Raw genomic sequence first — 27,014 nt, 5'->3', positions numbered from 1 at the left:
CCTTGTGATTACATTGGGCCCATCCAGGTAATTCTGGATAATCTCCCATCGCAAAAGCCCTAATTTAATCACTTCTGCAAAGTTCCTTTTACCATGTAAAGTAAGTAATATATCCATAGGTTCCTGAGGTTAGGATTTGGACGATTTGGGGGTGGCATTATTCTGTCTACCACAGGAGGTATCACAATGCACAGCCAGTCCCAAGAGCAGAAAGTCTGATGTAGAAATCCGCTTTGGAAGAGTGTGAGAACACATTTGCCAGAAACAGAAAAGAAAAATGGATGCAGGTTAAGAGAAGCGCTTTATGGTGAATAACGAGGAGTCTTTTTCCGAGAGGTTGACGGCTTGGAAAGGGTGGGAAAGACATGGAAAGGCTGCTGCGGGAGGTGGGAAAGCCTCCAACTAAGGAAGAAAAAACAGACTGCTTCCCCACGTCTTACTTGGGTAAAACTGCTTATCTGAGATGCGAAGGCAGTTTTATCCAAGTAAGGTGTGGGATCTGAGGTCACGTCAATTACCATGTATATGAAAATGGCTCTAAACACACTGCCAGGATAGCTGTCTAAATTTTTAATTTGGAATTTGTGAACGAACCAAACGATGACATCAGAACTAAAGGAATTCTACCATCTCCTTTTCGTTACGCTATTGTTTTTCTTTTTCCATGATTCCTATAAGAAACCTCACACTAATGAGGCTAGCATAAGGAGGCGGGAAAGGAGATGAACCACAGACCGCACTGGAAATAAACCAAGAAAGAAGAAAAAACAATCCCTGGCCAAACGAACAGCGATGGTGAAAAAAATTGCACTAGCGAAGGGTCTATATCCTGAGTTTAAATGTTTTAAAGGACAAAACATGAAATCTGATAAGATCTGCCAGCTGCTTCTCTTTTCTACGACATTTGCCCAGGAGACAGCTACTGAAGCTTGGGTGTATTTCTTTCTTGCTGTGTCATACAAGTTCCCCTCCCCTCCCCCCTCATGCTCTCCTGCTGCTTTATCAGTGTGTGCGTGTGCGTGCGTGCGTGCGTGTGTGTGTGTGTGTGTGTGTGTGTGTGTTTGGTTTCTCTCTCCCTTGTGAGGACACAGCTGCCTGCCTGTCTCCTGCTGTTTCTTCTGCATTTCTGACTAGGTTTTTGCTGCCTCTTGCCTCCCCTTCCTCTCTTTCTGCTTAGCTCCTTGTCTTCTGGTAAGTATGACAAACACTCCCCCAAGCCCTGTGAGAAGATCTGGGGTGCGGTTTGCGGTGTTCAAAACTTGCAACTTTGAGATTTCTGATGAACTGTTGAAGAACTTTCCATTGTTTTATTTATAATTAAAATGTGTTGCTCAGGAAGGGATGTGTGTGTGATATAATCCGCTGGGACGGCCAGAAAAAGTGAAAAATTCTCTCTCAGAGAAGGAAAAGGCGGCCAATACAGTTTATGGAAGATAAAATTTAGAAATAATTTTTGTTATAAAATTAATTAGTCTAGAAAAAGACTATTTAAAAAGTAACAGAGTTATTTAACTTTGTCTTTTTCCTTGAGGCTACTTTTAGGAATTGAGGTGTCCTGTGGTTTACAATAACTCAGTTATTCTGTTTTCAAGTAAAAGTGGAACATGAGTTTAAAGGCTATCCATGGGATTAATATAAAAACACTAACGATTGTGGCTTCTGATGAATAAAGAATAAAGCTAGTATAATTAAAATACTTGCATTTTGACTAACCACAATAAAATTCTCATAGACAGTTTTAAATTCATTGCTTTGAAGTTTGGTTTACTTTAGATTTTATTTCATGCTAAGAAGACTTTCTAACACTTTAAAACCCACAGATGGATTTGTGTCAATAAATGTTTACTCTTCCATCTGTATTAAGAAGTACTTTCTTCCTTTGATTTTCAAGGATCAAGTGCTAAATGCCATGGCTCCATTTAGAAGAGCTTAAAATAGCTTCTGGCTGGAAGCAGGTGCCATGTGTCTTTCTGCACGTTTAGCCAAGGCCTAAGTTATATATAGATGACTGTGCCCAACCAGAAGGGGTCAGGCTAAAGAAACTCCAGTGATGACGATAATGAAGCTGTTTACCGTGTCATTTGATAATAAGGTTAATGGATTAAAATGGGTAAAAGAAAAAAGTACTTCCTTCTAAGATGATAAGTACTTGACGAGGGCCACACGTGGGTGGCAGTGTCTGTACATTCAATTTTCCGTTCTCGTTGATGTCTTCTGCCCTAAAAACAGGGGGAAGCCACGCAGTGCGTAGAGCGGTATGTTTCTATTTCTGCTATCATGCCACACAACAGCTAAACCAGGGCATTGTGAAAACTCTGTCATATTGTTACCCTTGTTACCCTGCTAATTAGCAGCATCACCATTAACTATAATTTAAAAATAAAATGCACCATAACTTAAAGGTCTAAGCCAAATCTATTGCAACTCTAGAAATGGTGATAGCCAGTAATTCTGGAATCCTTGATTCAGCTCATTCTGTATTCCCTATTTCCAAAGAGTCCATATTATATCTGGATTATTTCCCTCTTTGTTTTCTCTCCATTCATTAAACATTGCTATATCTTAAATATTATTAAGTTATCCTAGAGCTTCCTGACTTAGAAGAGAAAGTTGTTATCTGTTTTTGTTTTCTAAAAGTAAGTCAGTTTTCATCTTGAAACAAAAAAAAATTATAGAAATTCAAAGAATTATTATTATGAGCATCACCATGTTTCCATATAGTTTGTTAATTTACACTTTCCCTCATTCTCATCTTTTCCCAAAAATGATGTTAACTTGAACCTCAAAAAAGCCGTTTTCATCATTAGTATTTATATGTTATTCATCTGGGAAAAGGAGAATACTAGAAAAAAAAAGTCTCTTGTATCTAGTATAATAATTCATTTATATTAATGTACTGATATTAATCAACTCTATTTATAGATTAAAATAGAACTTAGCAACATTATTATTATGAAAGATTTTAGCAAGTTCAGTGGCTCTTATATTAAATACACTTTGAAAGTTAAAATATCTTAACTTTAACACCATTTAAAATTTAAATATTTTAAATGTATACATCCATGTACTTCCGATGATTGCAAATCTACATAGAATTATATAAAAGAATGGTAACACAAACTGGCTATTCCAAGCAAAGTGACAAAGAGGGTCATGAAAAACAATGTCTTGAATTACTCTGTTAATGTCAGTAGTAGGAGATATTACTAGAATTTAAAGACCAAAACCAAAAATAGGCTAATAGTATGACTCGATTTAGAAAAATGGCTTCCCTCTGTTCCTACCTAATTGCTGTATAGATGGTTTGTGAAAGCACATTCATTCCATGTTAGAAACTGTAATTAGTAAGTGCCCGTTTGGATGGAACTAGGTTAACTACATAAAGCCTGACTGTGCTTACCACTAGGTACCACTCCCAGTATGGAGACTAATCACTCTGCACAGCTCTCAGGAGAACCACAGTCAACACTTCCAGTGGACAGTTCATCGTTACTCAGTCAGAATGGCCTGGAGAAGCAAGGTAATCAGGATTCCTCAGCCCCACTCCAAGCACCATCGAAGGAGGCAGATGTGCAACCTGAAACAGGAACTCGTGACATCTCTGACGAGTTGAATAGACAACTGGAAGACATCATTAACACGTATGGGTCTGCCGTTGTCACAGCAGGAAACGAGAACCTCCCTACAGCCAAGGAGCAACCTGAGAACTCAGAACCAGCTGACAACGAGGATGGAGACTGTGAGGAGGCCACCGAAGACCCTGAAAGAGAACCTGTGGCTTCTGGAGAGCCACCCACAGCCAAAGAGCCTGTCAGCAATAAAGAGCAAAAATTGGAAAAGAAAATCCTGAAAGGATTAGGCAAGTACTTATGTTCTAATACATGATTTTTCTTTGAATTATTCCTAAAAAGGGCACTTCCTCCAACCTTTACTAAAACGTTTATCTAAATCTAACATCTTCCATTGCTGTACTTCCCCCCAGTCAATTCCCCTCAGGAGAGCTAAAGTGAACTTTCAACATGTTAGAAACCTACCCTCTGTCCTCAACGGCCTCTCATTTCTTTTAGGAAAAGACCAGAATTCTTGGCATAGTCTTTCAGGCCCTAATGGTCTAACCCAAACCAGTCTTTCCAGCATTTTCTCTCATCACTCTACCCTACAGAATCCCCTTCCTGAACACTCTATTCCTATCACCACCATGACTACTGCTATCTAATAACTAGTCATTCTGATTTTCTCTTTCAGTTCTTTACACCTGCCATACTTTCTCCTTCTCAGGGCTTGAGTACATCCTATTTGCTCTACCTAGAAATCTCTACCTATTCTCCAGTTCATCCCTCTGGATACTTATCTCATCATTTAGCTCACAAATCAAATAGCATTTTCTTATAGCCCAACCTTAGATAAAGTCTGTTTTCTGTTTCTATTGTATTATATATCTTTCCTTTCTAGCATTTATCAGTGTTTGACAGTATACATTTACTTTTGTGATTATTGGGTTAATATGTGTCTTCCCTACCTGCTCTTTTATTTTAAGGGCAGGGACTGTGTATATATTTGAACATCATCAGATGCCTAATGTCTATCTAGGACAATGGATGGCACATGCTAGATGCTCAGTAATATTAGTTGTAAGTCTGAATGAATGAATAAATAAAAGGGAACTTATTTAAGGCAAAGATAGTATAATCTGGATTTAAACAAAACATAAATATATGGATGGTTTTGTATATATAAAATGATTGTCAATTAGATCACTTAGTAGTATATTCATTACCATATAAAATATTTGTATTTAACAAAATTCTTCAGAAATATATCAATTTCATAATATCAATAATTATAAAAAATATTCTTGCTCTCATTATTTGGTTCAGCAAATATTTGTTAATGCCTAGTCTTCATGAGGCATGGTGGTAGGTGCACAAAGATAAATAAGTTATCATGTCTCTAGTCAAGGAGCCCTAGCTATGGAGAAAAAATAGACATGTAAACTATTTATTATACAGGATAGATGCTAAAGCAGATGTGGGAAAATTGTTAGGAAAGCATGAGGGATCGGTAACACCAAAAATGGTTATGAAAGAAAGGGTGAGAGAGCTAATATTTTAGCTACTATCGGAAATATGTTACTTCACATGTGAAAGCCCCTCTGCCTGTCTTTCTTCATGAATTTCCCTGAAATACTCACTACAAACACACCTCCTATGGGAAACCTTCCCTGACATACCCAGGTAGAGTTAGCATCATCTTCCTTAGCTCTCCATTAAATTTTCTGCAGCAATCATTTGTTTATATGCCTGCCGCTCAGGCTGGATGGAGAATCTATCAAGAGCAGTGATTGTGGGAATTGGAATCAAAACTGGGTTCATATTCCAGTCATAGGTGATCTATGAACCCAAAAGTACATCCATGCTAGCTAGCATAGGATATTATTCTACGATGCTTAAAATGCATTGCTAGCAGGTATATAAACAAGAAGGGCTAAAAGACACATTCAAATAGCACACGTGACCCGCCCAGCAAAAGATTAACCCAGATAATACCAAGTTCTAACATGCAACATTGGAATCATCAAGTGTTTTAGAACTTTGGGAAAGAGAATAAAGTCGCTCTATGTTAGAGTTATTTTTTTCTTCTCTTTCCAAGGCATCTCAAAATAGCCCCTTTGCAATGGTCAGTGTTAAACTTTCCATAAGACAATACAAAATCACAACTCAGAGGTGAATGATTTCAAGTGTTACTAACCAGTAAACTTCTTTCACTTTGCCACTCTGAAACTACTTCTACATAGAAATGTTTTTATGTTGTATTGAGGGGATAGATATGAAGAAAATAGAAGTAAAGTTAAAGATGACCAATTTTGGTTTCTATTCTGCCTTCTATGAGTTATTTCAAAATTAGTATTAACCTCGTAATTACCAAATAATCAAAAAAAATAGAGAAAAAATTATACAATTCTGCCACTATCTATGAATTAGTAAATTTCATTTGAGTGTATTTGACCTGAACTAACATTTGTGGATCAGAATTCCCAGGTATATCTACTGCCGTTACATGTGTATAAGCTGCTCGCCCTTCCATGCCATTCCTCTGAATACTATCAGCATATTCTTTTAATCACTGTACTATTTCAGCTACAACATGAGTTAAAACAACATTTTTAGGCTAATCTAAATATGTAACCATCATTATAAACCTTACTCAGTCTGCATGTGATTTTAACAGGCTTCTTGGTCATTTAGCAATTAATGCACTGTCATCTGGACCAATGGTTTTCCAACTTAACTGTGCATTAGAATCAAATACAGAATTTGTCAAAAATGCTGCTTTTGAGCACAGAAATTCAGAATTGGTAGGTCTGAATTGGGGCCAAGTCACCCTGGGTAATTTTGACACAAATGAATTATAGAGGCAATAATTCTGATGCTTCAGAAAGTGGTTCTTCTACATTTTGGGGAAAATAGAAAGTGCCAATTGTAATCTCTTAGAATCTACTTGGAACTTTTATAGAATTTTAGTAAGTCATTCTTCCATACTTGAAGATATATCCTTAGACTTCACTTACATATTTGATCAAATGAGTTTTTAATTATTGTATGTTTATCAGATAATATTTGCTTCATTGGTATTTTTGAGATGCTGAAATGTTCTCACTCTCTAATATTCCAAATTTTCCAATTTTGAGATATCTGAGATTTTAGACCAAGTTAAAGTTTTCCTGCTGCCAGAGGTCTCTGATCTTTAATAGATACGACAATGAAAATCTCCAGTACTGATGAGTATAGCTTACCACGTACCCTAAATTTATCGGAGCACAATATCCTTCTTTCACAGAATATCTCTGAATATTGGAAAAATATCTCTACAACCCAAGCACTCAGGACTTATTTTTCTTTTAAATGATAGACATCCTCCTATTTGGTAGAGACACTTTCTCCTTGGCAGATTCCCCATTAGAGAGCACCATGACACATCCTGTTAACATCTAAAGTTTCCCTTTTGCTTTTCCCACCCCATTTTCCAGAGTCACAAGCATCTTATTAATTATTTCTCTGTCAGCTTTATGTAGGCTACATAAGCATCACATGGTAATGAGCATAAAACAATGATAAAATATAATATATCTTCCAATATTTAAGTTGACAACTGATTGAGTAGGAAATCATAGGTCTGAAACATAAGGCCAGGAGAGAAACAAAGCTGATCCACAGGTCCATTCTAAGTTCAGAATCCATCTAGTCAACCCACTAATTTAGTAGACAGGGCAATTGAAGCTTAGAGAATTTTAAAGACTGAAAAAAAAACGTTACTCAACTAGTTGACTAGTTGATGTGATTGTGAGATTAGTCCTAAAGAAAGCAAGTCATTAACCGGAAGTCATTAACAGTGCAGAACCAAAGATATACTATAATAAACAGTATATTGGTTGAGGAGCAGTCACTCAGCTCAGTTAATGGGTTTCATCTTTCTGGTTACAGGTGAGTTCCAGTTCTACTTTCTGAGAGAAACCTTGAGTAGGACATTTGTATTCTAAAATGTGTTTAGCCTTTTACTTACTTTGCCTTAGAAAGGTCACTTTTTCAGATGGTCTGTTTTATCCATTTTAACTTGATTTCTAGTTTCATTATAACAGAATAATAAACTGCTGCTTTGAAACAAATGCTAAATTTTCTAGAAGAGATGGTTGGGGACCAGACTTCATGGGGAAGAAGAATCAGCAGAGGCTGAAATGTTCATGAGAAGATTCATAGAGAAGCTAAAACTTAGGCCAGGTTCTAAAAGGAGAACAGGGTTTGGAGACATAGATAGAAGGAGAGAGAAAAATATGTCCCAAGCAAAATTATTAGTACTCTCTTCTGAGCCAAGGGATAGGATGTATTCATTTCTTACTACTACTCCTGACATGTTTCTTTTTTATTATAAAGTTTGCTTTATTTTGTTTTCCCTGGAATCATCTCATTATTAGACTCAAAAGTTTTTTTCTTTTAAGAAAGTTTTCTTTATAGTTATAGCCTAGAATTTGCTAGTAGTTTGAACACATCATCAATTGACCTAATAAGTCCAGGTCCACTTTCCAAATGAGTGAGAAGCCAAATTTCCAATTACGTATATATAATAAGGTCATTAAAATACAAGAGAAATGAAATGTCAGCCAAATGGAAAACAATGTGACTAGAAAATATAGGAAAGGCAGTATTTCAAAATTGATATAGTCAATAAAACCAAGTAAAACAAACAAAAACCATGACTACAAGAGGTAACAGTAAGGGTAAGAAAATCTTTATACATTTTAAGAGTGAACCAAAACATTTTAGGAAAACTAATATGCCATCCAAACAATGTTATTTTTATTGTTGTTGTTATCTAAATCAAGCTAAAAATAAAGCTTTTTCAGTCATGGAATCATCAAATCTCAGGATCCATTTAGTCAACCCATTAATTTTATAGTCAGGAAAATTGAGGCCCAGAGAGCTTAAGAGTATATGAAAAGGTTACTAAAATAATTGATGACAGAATCAGTTCTAGAACCCAGGTCTCCCAACCTTAGTCTAGTGTGAATTTAATCCTTCCTATCTACATACATGAAATTTATACTATCTTTCCAATCTGCATACATACATACATACATACATACATACATACATATATATACATATTTACCTTAAAAGATACCTATAGATGCTCGGAAAGTATTTCTATTATACTTATTGTCTTTATGTTAGAGAGAAAACAAAGTTAACATTGAAATATGATTCTAGGTCTAACATTTGAAGAGAACATTCACAATCTTTTACTGCTTTAAGCTTCTCCCAGCACACTCGGAAATTTGGAAGAGAAAAGAGAGGCATACATGTGCATCCATGACCAAATTTTAGCACCAAAGTTCTAAAATATAATTTTGGAAGAAAAAAAAAAAGCATAGTTTTGAGCACTCATGAAAATCTATATAATTTTTCACTGAACTTCATATTAACAGTCATTACTATGCTAAAACTTTAAGAAAAAATCCCATTTCACATTTCTATAGCTGATTTCATTGTCTTAATTTAAGAGTTTTAGTTTCTTTGAGGTAAAAATAATTCCTTCATATTCTAATAGTCCCACAGTCTACAACGATGTCAAAAGCCACAGCCATGTGTGACATGTTTGTTCTTGCTGCACCATGGTTCTACTTTCATGTAGACTTAGAAGCAAACTGAGCATTCTGCACATTGTTGGCTATATGCCACCTTTAATGGGGACTTCAGGTCTGTCACTGGCTTTCTTTGTGACTAATCTTGCAATTACATTGCTTTAAAATGACACATTGGAGTAAAGGCAGATCATCCCTTCCCAAAAAAACATCTGAATAAAGTTGATGTTTCCTTTTGTGTCACCAAATGACCCATTTCCATGTAATTATAACTTCAGCCTGAGAAGATGAGCAAATCTCTCTGTCTATTCCCCTCCTCAAAGATAATTCCACATACCACTCCAGTCCAGCAAAATCAATGGAAGTCTAAAAACTAAGCTCTCTGATGTCACAAATGTATGTCACAAATTTATATGATGTCACAAATTCATCCCTGCACTTGCCTGGTTTCAGTTTCTTGGATTGTTTGTTGAAGGGAGAAATCATTTTGAATGGTAGATTGATGCTCCTGAGTGTTACCCTTCTATACAAAATAACAGCATGTGAGAAGAGACCTCAAGTGGGGTGATGATCAAAAAAAAAAAACAAAAAAAACAAAACAAAAAAGAACAAAAAAACCTTCTCCTCATAGTTAAAGAAAACAAAAAAGAGAGAAGATATTTATGGGGGGAAGAAAAAGAGAACCACTGGACTCACTCAAGAGTTTCCTCTCCCCCAAATGGCACATGTAATGGTTTTATATGTCTGCACTCACACTGTGAGGTATCCTAGCACACACTAAATGTCACAAATGACAGGAAGACCTATCTTTCTTCTACTCAATCACACAATTGTCTTCAAGACAGCATTCATTTGATTGACACGACACTAATGCGTACTGGTTGGCTTTATTTTGTTCCATTACTACCAACATTTACTGAGCACTTGCCACAGGCCAAATACTGTGCTGGGTCCTGGGCCAAATTTGATCAACAGTGTAGTCTCTTGCCTGTAACACATGGCACTAAGGATAGCAGTCTTCATGTGGGCACCTTCTACAGACTGAAGGCAAGGGTGAAGGGATGGCTTGATCTGTACAATGCAAATTCATCCCTGCTGCCAGAAAAATAACTCAAAGACTGGGCCCAGTGGGGGTGGGACAGCAGTGATGATCAGTTTAAAGGCAGTGCGCTATGCCGCAGGCCATAATTGAATAGCTGGTTGGGCACCACTCATACTTACCTTCTGCCCTATTTCAGGCCATGTCTCTAATATGAACTGACTCACGGGGCAAAGATAGACAAAACCAGCTGTTACAAATGAAGTCATTTTTTCTTTCCAAAAAAAAGTTTTCTTTTATTTCTCTAGGTTTCCCTGGCATTAAAATTCCACATGGGAGTAGAGCGATTTAGAGCAAGTAGACAGCCTTGGATTCAAGCCTTGGCTCTGCCACTACTAATTATGTAACTTTGGACTTTCTGGGCCTTAGATTCTTATCTATAAAATTAACCAGTTGTCTGTGTGCTCTTTGAAGTTCCTGCTAGACCTAAAATTCTTTGATGCCATTTAGAATTACCAGATTTAGCAAATAAAAACACAGGGTGCCCAGGAAAATTTGAATTTTAGATAAACAATATATAATTGTTTTCAGAATAACTACGTCCTGTGTTCTGTATTTTATCTGGCAACTCTAATTCTATGATTTATCTGCCCGTCCAGGATGAAAGTGAAAATTCCAGCAGAGGGGAAATGCTTGATCTTTTGGTAAAGGTTGTCAAAATTGTTAATATTCTTAAGCAGATTTATGTCAGGAAACATAGGTTCTACTGTGTGGCTTGACCTCCCTACTCTGATTAGATAGAGTGATCGTCACCCTTGCACGTTGATAGGACTTTGAAAAGATATGCTCACTGGTAAAAGTAGACTTCATCACCCCTTTCTCCCTCCCGATGCTCAGCCCAGTGGCTACTTAGATAAGATTTCTGGGCCTCACAGAAAGGCAAATCCGACAGTTTGAGCTGAAATAGACAAAAGGAAGAACAATGAGGAAAGGAAAAGAATCCAAAGCTTACCATCAAATAATCATGAACAAATGAGATTTATGGAGCATAAACTCCAACTAGGAACAAAAATTGAAACTGCCAACAGAGATTAAGGTCTGGAAGGGAGAAGTGAAGGCCCAGGAAGATGAAACCTATAACCAGAAAGACACACAAAGGCCTGTGGGACAGGCCCTGCCTGTCCTGAGTCCATTTTTTCTCTCTATTGATTTCATGTTCTGCTTGGTAGGAAATATGATCAGACTTATTCCTACCCAAACCTCATGGAACGGGTTCACACACAAGAACAAGAAATTGGTTCCCCCCAAAAAGAAGAAAGGGGTACTAAAAGAACACCACCATTAAAAAAAAAGACAGTCTAGTAGGGCGATCACTTTGTGAGTTGTTATATAGATCGCTAATCACTATGCTGTACAACTGAAACTAATACATTATTGTATGACAACTATAATTGAAAAAAACTCATTGAATTGTGTGTACAATGTAAATATGAGCAATCAATTGTCTATTGTATTTCAATAAAGCCAGAAGAAAAAAAAAAAAAAGACTAAACTGTCAAGTTTCTCTGCTTTGGGCTGAAATTCTAGCAACTCCATGTATCGGTGCTGGCTGTTTCATGGTAATCAAACATTTTGATGGACTTTTTTGCTTTTTTTGTTATTTTTAAAATAATGTAGGGAAATGGGTGATTTGTTCTTTCACAAAGGCAGTGTTTTATACTCTTTTGAGCATTTTCAAAATATTCAAAATTCTTTGAACATTTAGAATACGTGGGGGGAAGGAGTGACAAAAATGAATTCTTGGGATGAAAATTTGGGGACTAATGTCATAGCAGATATTTGTTGAAACTCTACTATCACCTTGCTACCATACCACATATTTTCTCAAACTTCTCACTTATTCTATAAGGTAGATGTCATCCCTTCTTATAGGGAAAGAAAATGATATCGGAGGCTCAGATAGTTTAAATGGCTTGATCAAGGATGGCCAATAATTCCCAAGTGGACAAGCTAAACTTCCATACCATATCTTCCGACTTCGGGGTCAGCACTCACTTTAAAAATGTCTTTACGTTTTTGTTTTTCTTTTAAGGTAAAGAAGCTAACCTGCTAATGCAAAACCTGAACAAGTTACAGACTCCTGAAGAAAAGCTTGATTTTTTATTTAAGAAGTATGCTGAGTTGGTAAGATCTTTAATTCTTTTTGTCAGAAAGATTCAGGCTTCAGTCAGAGCCAAGGAAAGGAGGTTGTTGGCTTTTCAGGTACATCACTATAGACTGTGACCAGTAACCTCAGACAAGCCAAAGCTAGAATTCATAAAAGAAGAATATTTTTACAGGAAAAAGAAACAGAAAAACTGAAGAATAACAGCAAAATGGGGAAAGAGGATAGAGTTGGAGTTTACTCCACCTTCAAGTATGTATATAACTTAGGGGATAGATGAGAGAATTATAGATAATTAAAAATTGTAGATATTTTAAAGGTTTTTTTTTTTTTGGCTTTGCAATAAAACATAAATACACCCAACATAAAGTCAAACTTTCATTTGGTTCTGTGCCCCAGTTTTTTGAGGGGGGCCCCTCAAGAAGGCATAGAGTTGAGTTAATCCTACTTCCTCAGTTTGTGACAGATTCTCATTTGGTCTTAATGCTTGTTAGTTAATCAATCAGTCAGTCATTTATTCTCTTTGATCTACATTCCACTCCCCCACAATGGCAAAGGATTTGACATAGACAGTTTTGTGCCCTGTTCTAGGTCCCCTACATGTGGTCTTTCTCCCAGTAAGTTAGGGCTACTGGGAAGAAAAGAAGCTACTCCCAGGCATCAGAGAATCCATGATGTGCATTGTTTCCTCACTGGTACTTCTGCAATACGCCAGTTGGAAAAGAAGCATTCATTTCACCACCCTGTCTGGTCTCCATGAAGAGAAGTCTATGTACTACCACGAGTGTGTAGCTAACAGCCGAGAAGTGGCGTCCTCTCAAGCGAAGCAAGGCAATGTGCTCCTCTCTCATTTCTGCTTCTTTTCTTTCAAGTTTTTTCTCACTTATTTCTTTTGGAGAGCAGTGACAGGAGGGTGAAACTTACATCCACATACAGTGAAACAATTCCTCCAGGCAGTAGGTCAATCTGCTCCTGAAGACGAATTTGCCTTGCAATCAAATAAGCTTAAGGGTCAGAGCCTCTCACTTGCAGGGGCTCCTCTGAGGCCCCGGATGTAATTCTCTTTTCTTAATTATATTTTTTGTTTTTTATTTTAAAAAAGAGGACCTTGAAAACCAAATAAGCTTCATACCTACAAAACTCTCAGGTCCCTGGCTACATCTCATCCCTATTGCTAGAGTTTAATGAGTGACTTGTTTTCTTTCGTTTTCATTCTAACTTCAGTCCTATAATTCCTGTTCTTTTTTTCTTTTATCTTGACACATCTGTTATGCTGAATTATTATGCAATAGACCCAGAGAAATTCTGAAACCCCAAATGACTGGCTGAATGCTTAACTCTGCCAACAATACTTTTTAATTATTTTTTTAATCACAAAAACTACGTCATGATAATATAAGAAAAATGCTGAATACACAACCTCAAAATATCTCTATCTCATAATCTAAAATACAAACTTTGATTTATCCATCTTCCTTTCCAGCTCTGTTACATATGCAGAGATACTTTTTATTATAATTACCTTTGTGAGATACAGTTGACCCTTGGGCAATACTAGGGTTAGGGGTGCTGACAGCCTGCACAGTTAAAAATCCATGTGTAAATTTTACTCCCCCAAAACTTAACTACTAATACCCTACTGTTGACCAGAGGACTTATAGATAACATAAACGATTAAAACATATTTTGTATGTTAAATGTGTTATGTATGTATTCTTACAATAATGTAAGCTAGAGAAAAGAAAATGTTATTAAAATTTTTAAGGAAGATAAAATATATTTATTGAAAAAAATAAAAGTATTTATTGAAAAAATCCATGGATAAGTGGACCCACACATTTTAAATCCATGTTGTTCAAAAGCCAACTGTAATTGTGTATCTGGTTTTTGGCTCATATGACAGACATCTCCCTATGTACTGTATAGTCTTCATTAATTATATTTTGTAAAAGCTATGTCATTTTCCATTAAGTGGCCTTATCTACTAGTTCTTTAATTTTGTGACATTTAGATCTTTCCACTCTTTGCTTTACCAAATATCATTGCATTACATTCTTAAATCACAAATCATACATTAGATCTGTTCCTTCTCTTCTTTTTATGATCTTAGAAAAAAGTTCCAAAATTGGGATTACTAAATTGAAGAGTATGAATGTTTTTAAATGACTGCATTGCTTTCCAAAAGAATGGTAGAAATTTATAAAGCAAGTATCAGTGCATCGACTTTATTGCAACTTATTTAACATTGGCTATTAACCATCTATGAACAATTTCAATGCCATAACATGTTAGGTGTCAAAAATAATATTTTTCCAAAAAACATGACCCCCATTCTCACCCATCCATCTTGGCTCTTTTTAATACTTTCCACATCATTTTCCCTTTGCTCCTTTGATTTACCTACTCGTATCGAGGCCACTCATGTTTAGTTTCCAGTGCATGTTCTATACTTGGCTGGACTGGGCAGCATTCTAGACTCGCACAGGAAGCCACTTACACTGCTGCAGTCCCTCAGCAGCACATCAAAGAAGAACCACTTCTTTGGTCTGACCCAAACTTTCTTCATGAGCCAAGGCTGTTCACCCTGGTCTCATGGAATTCCCTGCGCCTACTCTCCCTCTTAGCCAAGCAGTCACCCCCACAGAGGTTATTTTAAAATGGATACACTGATACTTGCTTTATAAATTTGTAACCACTGATAGGATCTCTGGAAAAATACTTTGGCATTCATATCATGTTTTATAATAAACTTTAAAACCTTAAAGATGATTTTAGAAAAAATAAATAGAAAATTGCCCCCCCCCCAAAAAAACCTCATTACATTTTCTTTTCAGAAAGGAAAAATTATGAGGAATTGCAATCTTTTACTTGGAGACTAAAACCTATTTCCCTGCTCACTGATTTGGACTTTAATATAGAAAGTGTCTAAAATGTAAGTGTTAAGAAAGAATAAATTATCATATTCAAAGTTGTGATTCAAACTGCCACTCTAGCTCACTCATTTTTACAGATTCTGAATCTTGTAATGTTATCTACCATAGTATTCATTAATAAATAAGAATAAGTTTATTAATAAATAAGGATACCCCAGGACTAAATTAAGTACTAGAAAAAGTACTTTCGGCAAATGGTCTCAATTTTAATGTAGTTACAACAACATCGCTAATACTGTTCTAATTTAGTACTTAGCATGAATTTTACTTTTTTAACTTAATAATAAAAAAGAGAAAACATGAGAACTTGCAGATAAGAATTGTATATGCCTGTTACAATGTATAGAAGAACCCTAAATGTACTATTAAATCACAAAGCCAGCATTAACTGAAATTGATTTAGTTGATGATTTTCATTCTTTAAGAAACCCCATACACATTCACATGTCTGAAGTATTTAAACAAAATTAGCCATACTCTAAAATAAAAAATCATCAGAGTGAAGGATTTTTACTTAGAACAAAGCAAGATAGACTTAATTAAATTTTTTATGTGTTGATTTTGCTGTAAAAACTATGACATCGAATGGTCAATGAACAAGCCAAGATTATCTCTTTCAACTTATAAAACACATGTAGAGTATCCACTTCCTCGGAATCAGATAAATCACATAAAGCAGTGTTCCCCAAATGGGAACAATTTTGCCCACCATGGCAATGTCTGTCTGGAGATATTTTGGCTATCACAATCGAAGGGGGTGGTGCTACTGGCAGCTAGCAAGTAGGGGCCAGGGATGCTTCTAAACAGCCTGTAATGCACAGGACAGCCCCCGCAACAAAAAATTATCGGGCCCAAAATGTCAACAGTATTCAGGCTGAGAAACCCTGACATATGGTTTAATCTCAAAAGCTAAAGGCTAACCATAATGACAATAATAATATACAAATCTCAAGGAAGAACAATAGGTCCCTTGAAGTCCAGACATAAGCATGAGAAGTTTCACCTGTACCTGATAAACATGGTGCAAAGTGAGAGGACCTCATGCATCCTACGAACAGGAAGTGAGTATTAAAAATACATTAAAAATATCGTTAATCTTCCAATTGAACCTCAAGAAGGATATCATTTTTAATCAATTTTTATAGTAATATAGACCTAGTTTCTCTTGATGCTAATTCTCACAAATTATTAAAAATTGCCATAAACATGAAGAAAGAATATCATGTATGAATATCCTTAACTTAATTTGCCAAGGGTTTATAATGGACATTTCAGTGTGGCAGGAGGGAGGAAGGAAATAAATAAAGACGTGAACTGAAGAAAGTGTGGCAGTTCTGTTTTTCTAGTTCAGAAAACAAAACAAAACATGTTTTTTTAAGATGGAGGAACTAAAATGAGTATCAAGGCTCATGTCATGTGTGTATCTACTTGTACCATTATGTGAGGCACCAGGAACATCTGGGGTCCTGAAGCAACCAGGGGCTCCCCAAGAAGAACTGTTCCTCTTCATTAGCCAACAAGGTCATTATTAGGATGATCATCTATATAGCATAAGCACACTCAGGCTCTCAGCAAACCTAGTCAAGCAGAGGAAATGGCTCTACACATTGTCAGTCTGAGATGCACACTCTCACAGTATGCTAATCTCTGGTGGCTTCAGGAAGGCTGATCTCCAAATTCTCACCGCCCCACTATAATTCCATGAAAATGTCGGCAAATTTAACTGAGTGTACTTTTACAGAACACCCACTTAACTTTGCATTTTAGGTAAACAAACAACAATTTTTTTTTAATTTTTATTTTTTAGTAAAAGTATGTCCCATGCAATACTTTAGATATATTTTCGCTAAAAACTTATTTGTTATTTATTTAAAATTCAAATTTAACTGGATGTCCTACCTTTTATCTGGCAATCCTACCCCAGAAATTTAGCACCCAGAAAAGTCTGGGAGTACTTTGGTTTCATTTTCTATGCTGTCCCTGATACTTTAGTTATGGCCGCTGGAGGAGGATGAGAAGAAGCCCCACCTGTGCTCATCAAAAACAATTGTCATGATTTATTGCAAGAAGCACAGAGGATGTGCAGGCAGACGGAGAGCAGGGCATGTTACAAATACTAGCCATTCACATTGTCAAGTTAAGTCAAGTTAAGGAAATATCTGAAAATGTGGTGACAAATGTCAGTGCTTAGATAACCAAGGGGTACTTTCTCTTCTCCTCCTTTCTCACAACCCACAGACTTCATCTTCTATTTACCAGGAGGCTGCTTTTCTCTTTCCCACTTTTTAAAATAGTTGCTATAAGCTTATTTTGAGAAAGACTATTGAGACCTGAAGGTAAACCAAGCAGACACACCATTGACCATTGCCCTGACACAAGGCATTAATTATTATGACTTCTGGCAGTTTACAGATTCTGAGACATGCCTTACTAATACTGACTGACATCATTAGATAGGCTCAAGAAAACTAAAGTTATTTTTAAATCAGATAAAGAAGATTAAAGTTAGAAGAGATCAGTAATAACAGTGATGGTAAGGAAAAACCTGTAAATATTATGCTCTAAAAACCATATCTACAAGTACTACAAAAGTAACATAGATGAGATTAATTTGACTCCATAGGGACAGTGGTAATAGCAAACAAAAAAAAGTTTCCAAGCAATCAGAGTGCTCTTTAGGCATTTCCTCTTTTGCTCCTTTTTCATATCAACTCAAAAGAGATTTCTGCCATTTTCTTTCACATTTGCATGCCCATGTCTAGCTGGATGAACATCGCACTGAGCAAAAGACTTTCAAGCTCCTACAAAAGAAACAGGTACAAATCCAAAAAGAAAAGGACCAGTTACAAAGTGAACACAGCAGAGCTATCCTCGCTCGAAGCAAACTGGAGAGTCTGTGCCGGGAGCTGCAGAGACACAACAAGACACTGAAGGTATGTGTCACAAGGGCTGCATGACATGCTTTGCTTGCGTAGGCACAGATTTCTACTCATGAAAGAGAATAAGCTTTAGAATTAGAGAAACTTGACTTCAAATACTACTCCTGCCACTTGCTCGCTTTTGACTTTTGATAAATTATTTTACCTCCTATAAGCCTATTTCCTCATCTACAAAATGGGGATTATACCAATTTCACTGTGTGGTTGGGAAAAAATTAAATGAGGTACATATGCAAGGTCCCTGTATAGTAAGTACCTGACACAGAGCAGGCCCTAAGTAAAATGTGTGCTGTTCCCCTTACCTTTTACTTATGTTGAGTTGTTATGTTTTATTTTTTAAGGTAGGCTTTACTGCTACTCTTTAAAATATAGACTTGTAAAAATGCAACATTTTTGGCATGATAATAAAATCTGCATGACATGAAATAAACTGACACAAAACTAATTGCCACAGTGAAGCAAAACTGAGAACCAAAGTGTCAATAGTCAACTGAAAAAAAAAAAAAAAGGAGCTATTTGAAAAAACACTGAAGCTCTTCAGACTTAATTATTCAATCTAAAAATACTAGACTTCATTCAGTCTGCATGAGTTTCATTAATTACAGCATAAGCCTCTAGCAGTGTGGTTAATTTGATTACGTATAGACACTAGCTTCATTCAATAAAGCAAGATGCAGGGCTCTTCAAGATAATACTCCATGCGTCCACAATCCCCTTTCCAGCTGAATATCCTAAAGCTTTTGACAAACAAGAATTAATTAGACACCATATCCCTGTGAGAGAGTTATTACTATACATGTTTAAAAGTAAATACTTAAAGAAACAGAGAGATTAAGATCATTGCTGACTTCGTACAATGAAGTAAGCTAAACACACAAAAAATATAGAAGATAATGGCTCTTCATATTTCAAAATTGTCTTTTTGATATCTGGGAAATGAGAATCTAGTATGATGAACTCTCTCAAATTATGAGTTGTATGAGATGGGTTTCTGGTGTCACAACTCCAGGGACAACCGAAACCCAGATGAGGTGGGGGCCTGGGAATAGGAGCATCATGCTCAATTCAAGATATGTGTTCAAGTAATAGTGCTCTGTGTTTGCACAAATCTCCTGTCTTTCAGGAGTGCTATATAGTAAGGAGCGCAATTAAGACAGATATAGTGGGAAGTTTTATCAACAAAGAGTTTTAAAAAGCGGAATGATATGGCTTGGTGTGTTTGGGTAGCATTTGAAGGCAGGATGATGGAAGTGCCAGGAGACACTGTAGGTATACCCACACACCCTCAATAATGGCCTCCAAATGTGAAAAATGGAATTATTAAGTATCATGATTATGCCAAGACTTGTGCTAAGTGCTTTATATAGATGATTTTATTTAATCTTCACAACAATCTTATGAAGGTTAATATCTCCATTTTATTGAACAAACTGAGTCTCAGCAATCCAAGTCCATTGTCCAAGGTCATACATATTCTAAGTGTTAAAATCAGGATTCGAATTCAAAATATTTTCTAATTTCCCTTCTGATTTTTTTCCTTTTACCCAGGGATTATTTATATGTGTTCATTTTTATAGCCTATCAGAGATTGTCTATCTTCACGAACATACTATACACACTTGGAAAGAATGTCTGTTCAGATATTAAATGTAATGTTTCATAAGTAACTACTGGCTGTAGATCATTCATATCTTTACTGAATTTTTATCTTGTTCTACCAATTGCTGAGGGATGGAGTTTTAAAATTTCCTAGAATAATTGTGGAATTTTCTACTTCCTTTAATTATGTCAATTTTTGCTTCATGTATTTTGAAGCATTAACATAATGTATATACACAGTTATGGTTATTATGTCTCCTTGGTGACTTGACTCTTTTATCACTATGAAATGTGATAAAATAATAATCAATAATAATTATCAATAATAATCTTTATCCTGATGTTTACATTATCCGCTATCAATATAGTTACTCCAGTTTTCTTACCCTTTTTGCTGGCATGATAGATCTCTTTCAACCTGGGTCTTTATATTTAAAGTGCATCTCTCATAGACAGTATGTAGTTGGACTTTGCTTCTTTTAATTCTGTAATATCTGCTATTTAATTAGAGTATAGTCCATTAACATATAATGTAATTGTCATAGTGACTGGATTTACATCTACAATTTTATTTATTATTTACTTACTATTTGTTACCTCTGTTTTCTGTTCTGTTCTTCTCCTGCATTCCTTCGGATTATGTGAATATTTTTCAAATTCCATTTTAATTTATCTCTTGGATTTTTAATTATACCTCTGTGCATTTTCAGTGGTTGCTCTATGATTACTATATACATTCTTAACTTTTCAAAGTCTGCCATTTAATTAGAGTACTAGTACAATACTACCTGGAGTTAAAACTGTATCACTTCATATAATATGTAGAAACATTTACTGCCCCTATCTTTAAAGCTATAATTGTTATAAGTATTACATTTACATACATTTACAAAGCCCATGAGACAGTGTTAGAATTTTTACATTAAATACTATATACGTTTCTTCTAAAATTAAAAGCAAAACTGTATTTACCCAGATATTTACCTCTTTGATGATTTTTATTGCTTCTGAAGCTTTACATTTCTATCTGACATCATTCCCTTCAGCCCAATGCACTTCTTTTAGTATTTCTAATAGTACAGGTCTGCTAGTAGGTAGTTCTTTCTCTCTCTCTCTCTCTCTCTCTCTCTCTCTTTTCTTTTACCTTTAAAATGTCTTTATTTTGCTTTTATTATTCATTGGTTACAGAATTCCAGTTTCACAAGATGTTTTTCCTTTTCTTTCTTTCTCTCAACCTTTTATAGATTCTGAATTCTGGCCTCCATAATTTCAATAATGGAAATAAACAATTATTTGAATTGTTGTACTCCTGTATATGATGTCATTTATCTTTAGCTACTTTTGAAGTTTTTCTTTAGAACTTTAATTACCTTATGCCCAACTGTGGTTTTCTTCATATACATCCTATTTGGGATTTGCTGAGCTTCTTCTATCTATAATTTATGTCTTTCACCAAATTTGGGGAAGTTTCAGCCATTATTTCTTCAAATATTTTTTTGCCCCATTCTCTCTCTCTCCTTTCCTTCTAAGATTTTAATTCCATGTGTGTTAGAACTTTTGATATTGTCCCACAGGCCCTTGAGTCTCTCTCCATGTTGTTCACCAATCTCACCAATCTTTTTTCTCTTCTATCTTCAGAGTAGATCAATTATATGGGTCTGTTTTCATAATCACTATTTCCTCTCTCATCTTTATTCTGCTCTAAGTCCACAGCGATAATTAAATTTCATATTTTTTAACTTTTCACTTCAGAATTTCCATTTAGTTCTTATAGATTATTTTTCTCTCCTGAGATTTCTTATTTTTCATTCATTGAGATAATATTTTCCTTTATATCGATGAGCATACCTCTGTTTAAATTCTTGTCTGCTAATTCCACTTCTAGGTTATTGTGATATAGGCCTGCTTTAATTATCTTTTCTTTTGAGAATGGGTCATATTTTCTTGGTTCTTCATATGTTAAGTCATTGTAGATTTTTATCTTGGATGTTGTGGCTGTTATGTTGTAGAGAATATGGATTCTACTACACTCTTTGAAGAATGATGGAATTTTTTAAAGCAGGTTATTAACTTTGTTTGAGTCAAACTACAAACTGCCTCTCCTGGGCAGCAACTCAATTGTAGTTCATTTATTTTTTCCTTAATCAGAAGGCTTTGGTTCTGACCTGTATATATGTGTTCAGGGTCAGCCAAAATTTGGGAAGAGTTTATTCACAAAATTTATGGCTCTCACCCTGACTTTCTCTTTCATTGGAATCTCCCCTCACTTTTCAGTAGCTATAGTTGACTAGAACGCCGTACTCTTATTCTTCAAAGATGGTAGGTTTTCTATGAGAGTTTTACCCATTCCATTCACCTGCCAATTGCAGTCTTCCTTCAAGCTAAAAGCTATAAAAATGGGAAACTTACAATATACCATTTCCTCTTTTACAGGTGTCAACTTCTCTCCAGAATCTGCCCGATTTCATTTACTCTCCAGTGTCTTTAAGTAGTTGTTTTCTGAATTTTGTCCAGAGTTTATAATTATTATCTGCAGAAGGGTCAGCATGATATAAACTTCCTTGGTCATACTAGTGAAATTGTCTAAGTATATCTGAATTGAAAATCCACATGCTAGAAGCTTGGGAAGAAATAGAAAAAGAGTGTATAACAGACTCTTTCCATCACCATAAAATTTAACTTTTCCTATTTCTTATGAAAATTGAAGTAAAAAACAAACAAACAAACAAACAAACAAATTCCACCAAACCTCACAATATAGGATAATTTGGAAAAAGAACCAGTAAAAGTCTGGGATATGGACTTATTTCAACAAAATACTACATATATTCAAAGCAATAAATCCAAGCCTCAAATTATATTGAAAAAGAACTGCCTTGCAAGAGATGAATGTTGCAGGTAACATGATTTTAGTATAGGAATAAGTAGGATTTGTTATCAGAATGTCACAGAATTTTAATGTAGAAAGGCCTATAAGAATCATCTAGTCCAAGCTATTCAAATATCTATGCGTAAATTAATAATCCATTAATTCATTAAATAAATATTTACTGAACACCTATGAATCACTGCCAGGCACAGCACCAGTTCTAAGACGTACAATGATGCTTGCAAAGTTTGTATTCTTAGGTATGTCAGAGTTTGTCCGTTGATCTTCTTTGCATTATTAATTTTAACTTTGAATAATATTCTTGATAGAGAATAATTTATCTCACTGTCTAAATCATTGCATTTTCTTTATGAATTGACTCAAATTTCATAAGATTGTGCTAGATTTATTTTTTTCTCATGGTAAAACAACACAACGTAAAATGCAACATGCCATTTCGTGGGCCAAGGATGTGTATGACATGTATTGAATGCCATCATAACATCTGCAGCTTCTTTCTGTAGCCAGTTGCCAGTGAAAAACTCAGACTTGCTGGACAGCATGAGATGGTTCTTGCATTTACTCATTTATTTACGGATGGAATAGTTATAAATGTCAATGGCATTCAGACTATGGTCTATAATTCTTTGACTAGGTACTTGCTGACTTCTAAACTGATCGGGAGCAATGAAGAAACAATCACTATCATATGTATATTCAATTGCTCTTAAAAAATGGTCATACTCATTTTCAATGTTTTTGATGAAATATATATGTAATAAGTGTCAGCATACAAATTTCAGAGAAATAAGATCTCTGATAGTTAATTTCTCCAGATCGGGAAGTACAGATATCTTATATAATATCCTTAAGATATTGTCACTCATGAAATGTTTATACCATAAATGAATTATGATTCTGATATCAGCAGTCATATTAGAGTTAGAAATTATGTAAATATTATAGAGGAAAGAGGACACTTAACGATGAATTAAAATAGTTCCAGAACATATATTTTCAGCATCAGTTTTTATTCTGATCACATTATTCTACTATCATAATAAAGATTTGCACAATTACTTCTGTTTTAATTATTTCTTTTTAAAAATCCTGTTATATAATGTGATTGCAGTAGGCAACTAAATGCAGTATAATTTTACTTGCCAACAATGAAGCAAGCTTTCATAATAACAATTAATGAGAACTGCAAGGAATCCTAAAATGTCTATATCGCTGTCAGCAGTGTCTCTATCTTTGGTATGATGTAGCAAGATTAAGCCCTTTATTCTAAAAGAATGAAAGGAACAATCACAAAGCAAACAATTTTCAATATAGAGATGGGGGAAATTTGGGTACATTATTAGTAGTTAGCAATGAAGGAGGGTTTTGTTTTAGGAGAAAAGAGAACAGACATGATATAAAAGTTAATTTCCAATTCTTGAATGTTAACAAAGCAGAAGAGGGGAAAATTAGATGTTTCATTTTAGAATTAAAGAAGATCTGAAACTTAATATTGCTTTCAGATTTAAAATTTACATTGAACATTTCAATTACCCTATGTGACACATGGGATGATTGTTCTTTAGAAAAAAAAGTATTCAGCATTTTTTCTAAGATTTCCTTTTACATTCTGGAATTGTTATGATGGATCTCCGGCTCAGTTTCTTTTTCAAGTTTTTCAACGAAAGTTTTTTTCTTACCAAGAAAGTTTACATACATTGTGGTCACTTATATTTACAAAACTTGGATAATACATTTATGTGATTAATATGCCAAAATTTTTATAGGGGAATATAAGTTCTATTCTTCTTCTTTCTATACTAAACCAAAGGAACGCATGATTGGTCTTATCAATTAGTAAAGTGAGTAGCTTTTTTTCCGGGCCACAGTCAAGAGATCAAAAACGGGTGATTACATGTTTGTTAGAAATCACTATAGTTTATTCACTCAGCAGGAGACCCACCATCTTTAAGATAAGCCTATTCGTCACTAGTTATCAATTAAAGACTCCCACTGAATCTGCTCTGAATGGTTGTGTGTTCACAATTGAAACCTTTGTTCATATGATTATTTGGGTGGGGGCTGAGCAACATTAAGTTTAAAGAACTAAGAAAAAATCCTATTTTCCCTACACAGTAATATCCTTTCATTGACCTAACCTTGAGTTGTATCAACTTGGGGTGCATGCAAACCGGCATAACAAAAGATTTTGCTTTTTGTCTGCAGGAGGAAACCCTTCAGCGGGCACGCGAGGAAGAAGAGAAAAGAAAGGAGATCACAAGTCATTTCCAGAGTACCCTGACAGATATCCAAGCCCAGATTGAGCAGCAGAGTGAGCGAAATATGAAGCTGTGTGAGGAGAACACGGAACTTGCAGAGAAACTGAAAAGCATCATTGATCAGTATGAGCTCAGAGAGGAGGTGAGAACCACATCAAACAACTTAGAAGCACTACATACAGATCCTGATCTGGGTTAGAAAGGTGCGGGACATGGTTAATAAGAAAGTTATGGCCAGCCTTCTCAACTGATTAACATTTAGGGTTGAATTTCTTCTCTAGCCAAATAAAAACAGATGGTATTACGAAATACCTGGCTAAAAGTCATACGGAATTTCTTCAGAACTGTAATTACTGCAAAGCAAAGACGATAGAGTGGTAGGCTGTGAGCATGGTTATCTTCAAAAACAGTATTTCTCTGCCTTTTTAATTCTCCACAGAGCTAAGAAATATCAAACACATTTCCTCCTAAGAATCACCATGTTATTAGGGGTCTGTATTCTATATATCCAACAAGCCAGTACTAATATTAATAAGGAAATAATTATATTATTTATGCAGAGCTTTGTTTGTGCCTGTGCTAAGAACTATACATACAGTATGCCATTTAATTGCCAAAATAATCTTATGCACTAGATAATAACATATTATCCATACTTTATAGATGAGAGCAGTATACAAGATTAAATCACTTACCCAAAGTCACAAAAGCCAAAGAGTTTTGCTTTCAATAGTTTACATTAAGAGGATAGGCTACCGGTCAAGATGATGAGTAGGTAAATGCTTTGCTCACCTACTCTCACCACATCAGAATTACAACCAAACTACAGAACAACCATCAATGAGAATCACCTGAAGTCCAGCTGAACAGAAGTTTTATAACAAAGGACACACAGAAAAAGCTACCCCAAAACTGGTAGGAGGAACAGAGACATGGAACAGGCTGGTCTCACACACTCACATGTGGCAGTTAAAAATCAGGAGAGATGTCTCAAATGCAGAGGTCCCCTCTAAGGAGTGAACGCGTAGGGTTCCACTGCCAGAAAGAGAAGTTCCCACAACTTCTGGCTATGAAAACCAGCAGAAAGTATGGCTGAGTAAAACAGAGCAGGCCCCACCGCTCCTCTTAAAGGGCCCACACAAACTTACTCACTGATAGACTCACTCACGATGAGCTCCAATGCTAAAGCAGCTACTTGGAAAGCACCAGGAACACACGGGGAGGAACTGAATAGTGTGGCATCAGAGAGAGGGCTGGAGGGCATCTTTCTCCCAGACAGAAGTAAAGAAGACACCATTTTCCTTTGTTGACCCCTCCCCTCCAACCCCAGCAGATGCAGGTGGGCATCATATCCAAGGGTCCATCAACCTAGCTAACTCTTTTCACCCTGGCCTGGTGATTCCCTGAGATCCTGCACCACCCAACTTGTGGGCCTACCCAAGCCACTTCCAGTGGCTTTTCCACACAAACAGACTGTCTTGGCTCATGCTATGGACTTTCCCAAAATCTCTTAAAGGTTTACAAACCCCAAACAAGAAACATCTGGCCTCAGCATGCCCTGTATCTCTTGCTAAGCATCCCCAGCTGGCCTCAGTTCAGAACTTAGCCTCCCCCAGGCACCTCCAAGCCCAGTATAAATGGCAACCACCTGTAGATTACTTTGTAGCTCATACCAAGTGGTCCTGGGCAAGGCACAGGCAGTGGCTAACATTGGCCTACAGCAGAGCCCCTCCCAAGAGGCCCAGAACCAAGATACCTGGGGAGCCAGCATCAGATCACACCAGAGAACCACTCAAACACCTCCAGAAATGACACACCAAGGGGCAGACTGGGTAGGCACTAGAGCTCTGCCAAAGCAAACCCTGTTCCATAGGGTCATCCCCTGCACAACAACTTCTCCACTGTCATCACAGACGGTGCTCACAACCAACCAACCTGAGAGTCAGCCCCTTCTATTGACACGCAAACACCAACCAAGGCTCAGCTACAATAGGAAGGCACGTTCAACCCACACAGGGACACACCTGGAACACATGACTCAGGTGACTAGAGAGAC

The 27,014-nt window shown here is 36.0% G+C and overlaps 1 protein-coding gene across 2 annotated transcripts in view; it reads left to right on the top strand.

The window, feature by feature from the left end:
- Positions 1–1,039: 1,039 nt before the first annotated feature.
- The window catches only part of TXLNB (taxilin beta), a 42,520-nt gene continuing 16,545 nt past the window's right edge, over positions 1,040–27,014 (top strand). Inside the window, exons 1-6 of one of the 2 annotated variants that reach the window (XM_016132674.2) lie at positions 1,040–1,191; positions 3,407–3,520; positions 3,665–3,859; positions 12,268–12,359; positions 18,035–18,205; positions 24,906–25,100. In XM_016132674.2, the coding sequence (XP_015988160.2) occupies positions 3,421–3,520; positions 3,665–3,859; positions 12,268–12,359; positions 18,035–18,205; positions 24,906–25,100 (753 nt within the window). In that variant the 5' untranslated portion in view covers positions 1,040–1,191; positions 3,407–3,420. Of the gene's footprint in view, positions 1,192–3,406; positions 3,860–12,267; positions 12,360–18,034; positions 18,206–24,905; positions 25,101–27,014 lie in introns of both variants that reach the window. The other variant, XM_016132673.2, reaches the window with a different exon arrangement.

This window comes from Rousettus aegyptiacus, unplaced genomic scaffold (assembly GCF_014176215.1).
Source record: "Rousettus aegyptiacus isolate mRouAeg1 unplaced genomic scaffold, mRouAeg1.p scaffold_m13_p_1, whole genome shotgun sequence".
Lineage (NCBI taxonomy): Eukaryota > Metazoa > Chordata > Mammalia > Chiroptera > Pteropodidae > Rousettus > Rousettus aegyptiacus.
The sequence above is the reverse complement of the archived record's forward strand: the minus strand, read 5'-3'. Positions and strand labels throughout refer to the sequence as shown.